Source organism: Martes martes (assembly GCF_963455335.1).
Source record: "Martes martes genome assembly, chromosome: 11".
Classification (NCBI taxonomy): domain Eukaryota; kingdom Metazoa; phylum Chordata; class Mammalia; order Carnivora; family Mustelidae; genus Martes; species Martes martes.
In genome coordinates this window covers 64,866,399-64,878,440 of record NC_137899.1, presented here as the reverse complement: position 1 = coordinate 64,878,440, position 12,042 = coordinate 64,866,399, and the positions used below count along the sequence as shown (strand labels likewise).

General features: G+C 33.2%; 1 protein-coding gene across 1 annotated transcript in view; it reads right to left on the bottom strand.

Annotated features, from left to right (window-relative positions):
• The window catches only part of BBS9 (Bardet-Biedl syndrome 9), a 452,280-nt gene that overhangs the window by 247,953 nt on the left and 192,285 nt on the right, over window positions 1–12,042 (bottom strand). Inside the window, exon 16 of the mRNA XM_080818332.1 lies at window positions 7,036–7,176. Coding sequence (XP_080674458.1) covers window positions 7,036–7,176 — 141 coding nt within the window. The remainder of the gene's footprint in view (window positions 1–7,035; window positions 7,177–12,042) is intronic.

The window sequence follows — 12,042 nt, the reverse complement described above, 5'->3', positions numbered from 1 at the left end:
TAGCAATACTGGAGGGCAAAGACAAACAGATCAATGGAATAAACTGAAGAGAACAGAAATATATACAGTTTTTCAGATGATTTATATAGTCCTATGATACATAGTCAGATGATTTTCAACAAAGTTGCAAAGGTGATCCAGTGTAAAAGGCTAGTTTTTTCAAAAGTAGTGCTGCACATTAGATGCTCATATGTAAAAATAAGAATTTTATCCATATCTCACACCATAAAGAAATATCAAAATATGGAAAAAAAGACCTAAATGTAAATTTAGAAAACTCCTAGACAAGAACATAGGATAAAAGCTTTATACACTTGAAGCCAAGATTTTTTAGATATAATGTTAAAATCATGATTTGTAAAAGAAAAAAATTGATGGGCTTTATCAAAATTAAAAACTTCTGCTCTTCCAAAGACACCATTACAAAAATGAAAAGATGTGCCACAGACTTGGAGAAAATATGTGTAATTCAATAAATGACTGAGAAGACAAAAAAGAGTACATGCTGAATAATTCCATCTTATAAAATTCCAGAAAATGCAAACTAATCTATAGTGACATAAAACCAACCCAGTGGTTGCCTGGGAATGGGATATAGTGGGTTATAAAGGGGCACAAGGAAATTTTTAGGATGGCGAATATTTTCAGCATTGTACATTGTGGAGATGGTTTCACAGGTATATACAAATATCCAAACTGATCAAACTGTATACTTTAAATATATGTACATAAGTTATATTCCAATAATTTTTAAAAATATTTTATTTATTTATTTATTTGAGAGAGAGAGAGGGAGCACATGCTATTGGGGTAGGGGTAGATGGGGGCAGGTAGGAGCAGAAGGGGAAGAAAAGGGAAGGGGAAAGAATCTCAAGCTGACTCCTCATTGAGCATGGAGCCCAAGATGGGGCTCCATCTCAGAAGGAGCCCCATCTTGAGATCATGACCTGAGCCGAAACCAAGAGTCACTCAGTTAACCGACCAAGCCATCAGGTGTCCACCAATAAAGTTATCTTTTTTAAAGCAAAATATACACTAGTGCTGTGTTTGAGAACTAAAGAATATATTAAAATGTACCAGAAGAAAATAAAACTAAATATCTTATAATCTTAATAGAGGCCATTCTAAGCACAACGTGAAATTTGAAACTAGAAAGAAAGCAATAAATTAAATTTTACTACATAAAAATGTAAACCTTATGTATTAAAAAATAATATAAGTAGTTAATGAAAATCACAAAATGTCTATGCTAACAATTTAGAAATGCAAATTTTAAAAAGGGATGTCATTTTTTGTCTTTGTCAAAAAATTTCGAAAACCTGGCTGATGCCCTTGTAATGAACCCCAATGCTGGGCACATCACCTGATACAATTAATCTGGAGGGAAGGTTGGCATTTAAATAAAGTTTTCAAATGTGCATACTCTTTAACCCAGTCATTTATCTTCAAGGAATTTCTCTAAAGAGAAACAGAAGCACCAAATAAATAAATAAACAAATACAAATAAATAAAAAATAAAAAAATAACTACATACCCGGTACAGTCAAACAAGGAGATGTTATGTAATTATTAAAATATAAATTTATTGACAAGGAAAATAGCCACATATTTGAGTAGCATAGATGATTGTTACAGTGGCATGCTATTTGTTATTCCATTTAAGTAAAATTTTGTGTAAAAGTACTGGTATCATGGCATACTCTGAAGGTCAGCTAATTTAACATCTATTCCCCCTTTCCCTTAGTCCATCTATATTACTTCTCAGCCTCCTTTACAGCTAGAGGAAGCTATGCAGACACTATTATGGCTACTGAGACCTAAGTAGAAATTTCCTAAGAATATTATAGAAACAGTCAAACTATCACTCTTTGCAGATGATATGATACTATATGTGGAAAACCCAAAAGGCTCCACTCCAAAACTGCTAGAACTTGTACAGGAATTCAGTAAAGTGTCAGGATATAAAATCAATGCACAGAAATCAGTTGCATTTCTTTACACCAACAACAAGAGGAGTCCGTCCCATTTACAATTGCCCCCAAAACCATAAGATACCTAGGAATAAATCTAACCAAAGAGGCAAAGAATCTATACTTGGAAAACTATAAAGTACTCATGAAAGAAATTGAGGAAGACACAAAGAAATGGAAAAATGTTCCATGCTCATGGATTGGAAGAACAAATATTGTGAAAATGTCTATGCTACCTAAAGCAATCTACACATTTAATGCAATCCCTATCAAAATCCCATCCATTTTTTTCAAAGAAATAGAACAAATAATCCTAAAATTTATATGGAACCAGAAAAGACCTCGGATAGCCAGAGGAATGTTGAAAAAGAAAGCCAAAGTTGGTGGCCTCACAATTCCGGACTTCAAGCTCTATTACAAGGCTGTCATCATCAAGACAATGTGGTACTGGCACAAAAATAGACACACAGATCAATGGAACAGAATAGAGAGCCCAGAAACAGATCCTCAACTCAACTCTATGGTCAACTAATCTTTGACAAAGCAGGAAAAAATGTCCAATGGAAAAAAGACAGCCTCTTCAACAAATGGTGCTGGGAAAATTGGACAGCCACATGCAGAAAAATGAAATTGGACCATTTCCTTACACCACACACGAAAATAGACTCAAAATGGATGAAGGACCTCAATGTGAGAAAGGAATCCATCAAAATCCTTGAGGAGAACACAGGCAGCAACCTCTTCGACCTCAGCCACAGCAACTTCTTCCTAAGAACATCATCAAAGGCAAGGGAAGCAAGGGCAAAAACGAACTATTGGGATTTCATCAAGATCAAAAGCTTTTGCACAGCAAAGGAAACAGTCAACAAAACCAAAAGCAACTGACAGAATGGGAGAAGATATTTGCAAACAACATATCAGATAAAGGGTTAGTATCCAAAATCTATAAAGGGCTCAGCAAACTCAACACCCAAAGAACAAATAATCCAATCCAGAAATGGGCAGAGGACATGAACAGACATTTCTGCAAAGAAGACATCCAGATGCCCAACAGACACATGAAAAAGTGCTCCACATCACTCGCCATCAGGGAAATACAAATCAAAACCACAATGAGATACCACCTCACACTAGTCAGAATGGCTAAAATTAACAAGTCAGGAAATGACAGATGCTGGCGAGGATGCGGAGAAAGGGGAACCCTCCCACACTGTTGGTGGGAGTGCAAGCTGGTGCAACCACTCTGGAAAACAGCGTGGAGGTTCTTCAAAAGCTGAAAATAGAGCTACCTTATGACCCAGCGATTGCACTACTGGGTATATACCCTAAAGATACAAACGTGGTGCTCCGAAGGGGCATGTGCACCCAAATGTTTATAGCAGCAATGTCCACAATAGCCAAACTATGGAAAGAACCTAGATGTCCATCAGCAGATGAATGGATAAAGAAGATCTGGTATATATATATACAATGGAATACTATGCAGCCATCAAAAGAAATGAAATCTTGCCATTTGCAATGACGTGGATGGAACTAGAGGGTATTATGTTAAGCGAAATAAGTCAATTGGAGAAAGACAACTATCATATGATCTCCCTGATATGAGGAAGTGGAGATGCAACGTGGGGGGTTTGGGGATAGGAAAAGAATAAATGAAACAAGATGGGATCGGGAAGGAGACAAACCATTAGAGACTCTTAATGTCACAAAACAGGCTGAGGGTTGCTGGGGGGAGGTGGGTAGGGAGAGGGTGGTGCGGTTATGGACATTGGGGAGGGTATGTGATATGATGAGTGCTGTGAAGTGTGTAAACCTGGCGATTCACAGACCTGTACACCTGGGGCTAATAATACATTATATGTTTATAAAAAAATTAAAGATTTTAAAAAAAGAATATTATAGAAACATGCCTTTTTGATAAAAATTATAGTCATTGTTATACCTCTTGCCTTGCAGTCAGGTATGATAACTGAATTTTAAGCAGTTTATTGTAATGTGCCAACCAATACACTAGAGAAGGCACAGGGTAAAGAAAGATAAAAGCTGGGTCTTGGTAACATTCATAAACCACTATACCAGCTTCTACTGCCCACTTCTGGACCTCACTTTTGGGGAAGGCTGAATAATATTTTATATACACACACACACACACACATACATACACACACACATACATACACACACACATATATGTATACACACACATACACACACACACTATATATATAGTGAATATATATATATAGTATAAATGTTACTTAGTGCTTAAGTAACATTCAGCAAAAGCATCCCAGATGGTTATTTATTACATACATAAGTAAATATAAAGCCATTAAGCATATTAAAGCTTTTTATAATTACAATATTCTTTAAAGGGATGAATTTGGGGTACTAGATACCTCCATTCAAATACTGTTGACAGGGTTACCTGATAGGGCTATTCTTATCCTTTGTCTGACTCTTTAATTCCACTTTAATTTTTTTTTAAGATTTTATTTATTTATTTGACAGAAAGAGACACAGTGAGAGAGAAAACACAAGCAGGGGGAGTGGGAGAGGGAGAAGCAAACTCCCTGCAGAACAGGGAGCCCAATGCAGGGCCAGATCCAATGACTTGAGCTGAAGGCAGACGCTTAACAACTGACCCACCCAGGTGCCCCTATAATTCCACTTTTAGATATTCATTAAAGAATTAATAATAAATTTGGAAGAGTATTGCTACAATATATACAATATTAATAAACAATATTATTATACTATATATACTGTATATATACAGTACATATACATATATACAGTATATATACTATATATACTATATATTGTTTATATATAATATAATATATAATAAATATAATATATAATAAATATAATATACACTGTATATACTATATACATATATAAACAATATAAACAATAGTAATAAACTGAAAACAACACGAATGTCAGAAACATAATGCTGGTCAAATTATTTTATAGTATGGATTTATGATAGAATATTATGCAATCCTTAAAATCATGTAATAAAAATATCTAATTATAGAGAAAAATACTTCACAGCATTATGCAAAGTAAAATCCTTTGGGGGTGATGAAAAATAGTTTTGTAAAGATTAGACAAGCGTCATGAAACATGAGTAGATATTGCTGGATGGTAGAATTACCAGTAATTTTTGTTTTCCTCCTTTGGTTGTCCATTTCTAAATTTCACATTTCTTTTGTAATAAGAAAAATTAAAGTTATTTTAATATACCTATAATCATTCAAAGAACCAAAATAAAAAAAATAGGGAAAGATGCAGAATAAAGCTAGTTTTTTTCTTCTCTATGAAGCTCATTAATTTGTTTACTTCAGCTAAAAAACAGATTCACAAGAGCAACTTTATCTGACATCAACAAAGAAAGTTTTATACATACCAAGAGTGAAAAGCACACTCTAAAAGGAAAAAGTGAAAAAGTAACAAGAGTACTTATTTTAAATAATTACAGGATTTCATCATGTCCAATATGAATGCGCATCCAAAAACTCCAAAAGAGAACATACTGAATCATATACACTTGATCTGGGGGAAAATTTTTTTAATTTGTCATTGAGTCCCATTTCTAGAGTGATTAAGAAGCAAATATATACCAATAAGCCTAAGATAACCTGTGACATAAAAACAACTAAGCCCAAAATCAGGAGGAAAATGGATGAGTTATCTGAGCTTTTCTTAGTTCTTCTTGTCTAATCCATAGCTTACAATGATTACCTCTCAGGCCAAAAGCACCTATTCAGTTTCTGTTGGTTTTTATCCACCTATAGTGATCATCCACTCAGAAGCCACAGTCTTAGACATTTTTCAAAGGCACCAATAAATTCAGTGTGCAGCATGCAACTTCCAACTCTATTCCCAGGACAGTAGAGTAGACCCAAGGAACTAATACATTTGTATAAGATGTAAGGATAAGGATGTAACTCTTTCCACCTTTTTTATAAGAAAATTGAGAAGAAAGAGAAGGGAAGGGAAAAGGAGAAAGAAACCAAACAGTATAAAACTATTTGCTAACAAAGTGTGTGGGTGTCTGTCAGTGTGTATCTGTGTGTATATGCAAATTCAATTACAACTAAATAATAGATTGATTGTAATAAAGAGTATTTAATTTTGGAGATTTTTCATTGAGTTAGATATAAATAAAGCTTTTTAAATACTTCAAATCAATGAAAAATAAAATGTAAGTACTTTAAGTAGTTAATAACACAAAAGTTGACTTACCATAAATTTCTAAACCTTGTGGAAAATACTCTTTGTATTCTAAATCCTACCCACTAATGCCAGGGTGAGGATGCATATTATAGTCAACAGTGCCAATTTTTAATAAGGGATTTGAAAAGGTTAATTTAATTCCCAGCTCTTTTTTTAATTCCATCCCATCACAAGGGAACTTAATAGATGCTACACCTTAGAAAACCTGGTTACTAAAGATGTTTTATCCAATCAACACCTCTCTCTTTTCTAAGCTACTCAGAAAGAAAAAACTGACACCTGGAGAAAGTCACACCTTCACAAATTACCCCAAATTCACTGTGATATTCAAGCTTTATATATGAAGCCCCTTTCAAAGGATCAGAGCCAGAGAATTGAACAATCACCCCATCCAGCTGCTGGAGAAAGCAAAACCACAAAGAGCATCTACTTATGAGATTACTTTTTAGGGGCACAGAATATACTTTAAAAAGGTACATAGCCAAAACTTAAAATAAAGATGAAAAACAAATATCTACATTCCAAGCCAAAAAATTCTACAGTCTACAAAGAAACATTTGATGTTTTCACTTCTGAATACTGAAGCAAAATAATGATTATAATAATTTTAATCAAACTTAAAAGGTATACCTTATTACTTTGTTGATATACGTTATTTGCCTTTGAACATGCAAACAAGAGAGAAAAATCTTTGAGGCATTTCTATATTCTGACTTAACAATTATCTGATAATTACCCTATCATTACCTGCTGATGAAGGATTCCATTCTGAATTCTTAACATTTCTGATGTTACAGGCATGTTACTTCAAAAGTCCTACCTGGAAAGAGACTGAGAAGACTAACTGGAGATTTGTTCGTATCAATAGTTAGTTTGTGGCTTGCAGTTTTTGATGGCTGACCTGGTAGACAGATTAATTTCAGGGGAAGTCTAAATTTACATTGGATAACCCGAGGAATGCCTGAAATGAAAAGAGAAATGTAGATTCATAGACCTGACAGAAAATTTGACCAAAAAAATTTGAACTATATTAATAGTTTGAGTAACAACATATCTTATTTTAAAATTTTGCTCCATTTCATTTAGCATAACTGGAAAAGCTATAAAGTATTATCATAATACATATTTTTATATTATTGTCAAAAAGCTCAAGACAAAAATAAAATCCTAAAAAAGAGTGTAGGCATCAGGTTTGCCTTTAATATAAGAGCATACTTTAAAAATCATCACAGTTGAACATTATACAAAACAGTGTATTTACTCAGACAGGGAGACAAACGGTAAGAGACTCTTAATCATAGGGAACAGACTGAGGGTTGCTGGAGGGAAGGGGACTAGGGATGGGGTGGTGATATAATGAGCAGTGGGTCTTACATAAGACTGATGAATCACTGAACTCTACCTCTGAAACTAATGATACATTATATGTTAATTAACTGAATTCAAATTTAAAAATTTAAAAGAATGTTAAAAAAACAGTATATTTAATTTTATATTCAATTACTGAACCTTCTTTAAACTAAGACCTTCAAAGCTGTAGCCCTAATCCATAGCTATCAGCTAAAATGAGCAAATATATATATATATGAAATCTATATCAGAAAGATACTATATGACTTTATCTAATATTTTTCTACCACCAAAAATTTAAATCTTTAGCTATTTTTACATATTAAAGATTTAAATTACAATTAAAAATACACAATAAATTATAAGCATGAAGGAAGAATTTGCTCTACTGCAGTTCCACTGAACTTCATGTTATTTTACACAGTAATATTAAGAATATTACTTTCATATGAATTTAAATTTTTCTCAATCCATTTAACTTTACATATCACTGTTAAGTGACATTTTGAAAGTATTACATGGTCATTCAACTGAATTTTTCAGTACCTTTATAGGCATATTGAAATACGTAATTAAATAAATAACAATGAAGAGTTTTATGTCAAAATTTAAAGTTTTTAAGATTGTTCCTCTCAATATTTTTACAGAGAATGAAACTGAAATCAAAGCAAATTAGGTTCTCTACTTAAAATCTAGCAAAGCAATTCTACAACTTCAGTATTCTTTCCTTGTATTCTAGGATTCCACCTTTGATTGGATAAGATAAAAGGTAATATACTGAAACCTCTATCTTAGTATATTGCTGTAGAGAAATGAAAAACTTAAAATGGTAAGTCAATACTTGATGTATCCACACATTAATTCCTTTATCTCTTTAAAATGGAGTCAGTGAGAGGCTTAAAAATAGCAAAAGCAGAAGCAGTTAAAGCTTGGGGACATGATCCCAAAGCAAGATCCCCAGAATTAGCGACATATTCTGTTAATGCCAATTGGAGTTGTGAGCTTGCTTGACATCCAAGCTGGGAGTATACTTTCCAGCACTACTTATTCACGAGGATAGTGAGAGATCATCAACAATGGCAAGCATACTGATATATGAGGTCAATTAAATACTTTTTCAGAGCATGTGGAGCATATTTGTGATTCTCTTCAACATAATCTATTATCCATTAAATTTTACATAGCTCATTTTTTTGCTCATAACCAACAGATGTTAAATTCACTTCTCCTGGAATCCTAGATGCAAATTATAACTGATGTCTCTTCAGAAAAGCTCCCAAGGCATTATTTCCTGACATTTTGTGAGGTTTTAGAGGCATGTGTATTTGTACTTTATAATGATGAAATGTTTTGACTCAAAATATTATGGTAACATGATCTAAGCTACTGCTCAAACCACAACTATCAGTATCACCATAAAAAATATTACAAAACATTATTTTTTCCAATTTCATATATTCCATATATCCCCAAATTATGGAAATATACCTACTAATATGTTTCCTCTATAATATATAAATTACAGCCTTGATTAATAGATGCAGCCTGGAAAGAACAAGGACACTAAAACCTATTTCCATTTCCTTCATTTTTAATGAATGTAGTAATGGAAGAAAATCCTTCATCTTTTGACAATTCTGTATATGTATGAAGAGAAGCTACTTTTCTATATATTTCACCCAAAAGCTGAGTTAAGTGTTCAAACAAAATTCAACTATAAATGTTCTTCTTCTAAAACTATACTGCTAAAACTGTGGCTCTACCTCACTTGGATCAGATAGGTAGTACTTGAGTTGGTGGTAAAAAAAAAAAAAAAAAAATTAATCACAATGAATCACAAAGAATAACACTGGCCTTACATTACTGATTCTATATATTTGAAAATTATTACCCTAAATCTCCAAGAACCTAGAGCTAAAGAAACTGGTTGTATAAATATGTTTTCAGAAATTGAAACAAATGGCTTGCAAGGACTAATGAACCCAAGAAGGGAAATACATTATAACTCAATTCACAACTCAGGTCAGTTAATGACAATATCACACACTAGGGCAATGGTCTACAGTTGCTAAGATTTGTAGAAACCCTCCAGAATTTCTTTTCTCCCCAAGAATTGTAAACCTGTTTCATAGGACATTTGGAAAACATTATTTTGAAAAATGATGATACTCCTACTTAATAAAATGATTATGGCTATTCTTTAAATGCTGGCAGCTTGAAAAGTTTTACCCTGTAGGGGGGTGGATATGAAATCTTTTAGAAACCAGTTTAAGGAAATCATCTTTAAAAAGAAAAATTGCAATGCCAGTATTTAACACCACTTCCCCTTAAATTTAAACCCCAGTCTTTTAAAGTATAATCTCCAGTATTTAGACATGGGGTTTTTATCAGAGGCATATTTCTATTGGCTTTACTTTTTTTTAAAACACCTGAAATGTAAATTTGGCTACCAACTTACTCTTCAGGCTGTGCCTGCATCTAAGAACCTGAAGCCAAACGTATAGAGATATGTTTGAATGCATGCATGTATGCACCTATAATAAGGAAGGAAAGAATTACATGTATTTTAAAGACTTTACAAATTTGCTACTAGAATAGCTTTCAACTTAGCTGAAAGTCTAATTGGTCGTAACTTTGCCTACCATCAGTGATATTTTCTCTATGTAGTTGGCAAAAGAGTCCCTGTATCTGGCTTATTCAAATAACTCTCTGAGTGTTATGCTAAGAAAAAAAAATGGTCATTTATAATACTCAAATATTGGCCTACTTGTTCATCAGACTGACTTTGTTCTGCAGTTTTTTACCAAATATAATCACCTTTCCTTCAGACACTTCCCTTTCTAGCCTAACAGAGGAAATGGATGGTCGCAACTACTCTGGTGCAATTAATCACAAAATTATTTAACACTTAGAGAGAAAATTCACATCAAAACCACTCTTGACAGAACAATTTCTTCAGGAAAAGAATTCTAATTATACCTGGCACACCCAAGACCCCAGTATCACTGTCAAGAGAGAAGCCAAAATGTGCTTTGGGGGGTTGGGGGGAAGGAAAAAAGAACATATATATCAGAGTAGAATAACTATATATATTACACATCTATATAATGCCTTCAGAACTCTTTCCAGGGGCCTGCTAGAGTCATTTCATTTTGAAAACAAGGAACCCCAAAGCAGTAGCAATGTCTGGGAGCCAGAACTTCCTTGATCCCTTCCTGTTATGTCTGGCTACATACTGTGCCCCATCTGTAGTCATGTTTTACACTGCCCATGTCATGTAACTTTAATGCAGACATAATGAAGACTAACTCTTATGGGACAACATAAAACCTCCTTTGCTTCTCTTTTTCCACATGTAAAAGCAGGACTGCTTATCGGCAAAGAGCCTGAACAGATCAGGCCAATAAAATGGACCAGTCTTTGAAATTTGAAGCCTTGTGTCTAAGTTAAGACCTAAGTAGCAACATATTATTTAATCTTGCCAAGTAGGTGAAGCTGAATATTGCAATCCTATCCCTAAAGCTTAATTATAATTTTGAAATATATCATAAGAGATTATTAACTTTGTATTGAAATACTAAAATTTCCATGTATTGGGATATTTTTCTCATGGTTTGGGCTGAATTTACAGTAAGAGAGAATAAATTCCTTCCAATAATAACCTTTACTAATTTTTTAAAGATAAAATAAATCATTTAAATAATATGGTATTTTACAAAAGTTAGTATAAAATCTTACCAGCTAAATTCAATCTTGCCAAGTAAAATGTAAATATTCATTGTTAATAATGTTATTTTTAATAACCCAAATCCTAATTTGATAAGTATACTTCATGTTATTAAGCTAAACACTTACTCCTATAAAATGTTTCTCATATAAATATATTTTCACCTCCCAGACACAATGCAACTCAGGTTGTTGGCATGACCAAAAGTATGAGTATATTACTGCCATCATTTTTTAAGTATTTATTTATTATTAATATTATTATCTAATATTTATCTTAAAACATAATAAACTGAAACCACCACATTAAGTCTGTGTCTAGAAAGAACAATAATCAAAGTAGGATAACTAAGTGCCTGTCATTTACCCTGACATCACACAATTCAAAGATGAGTACTTGAACCCTGCTCCCAAAGAGCCCAAAATCTACTAGGGAAACCTAAGGAACAAATGTAATGAAATTCATATTATGATAGGTATTGCAGTAGAGTCATAAATAAAGATTTATTTAAAGATACTAAAGATAAAACGGTAATAATCAACACTGGCCCAGGTAATTTCAAGGGATCAGAACCTTGATGACATTGTCCCACAAATTCTAAACAAGATAAGAAATAGGCACACAGAATAAGTGCTCATGGTACTCTGATCAGAGAGAACAGTGGATCTATTTGGACATACAGAAAACAGACAACAGATATAGAGAAAACAGACAATTTGTATATCTCAAAAGATGTGTGCATCAGTACAG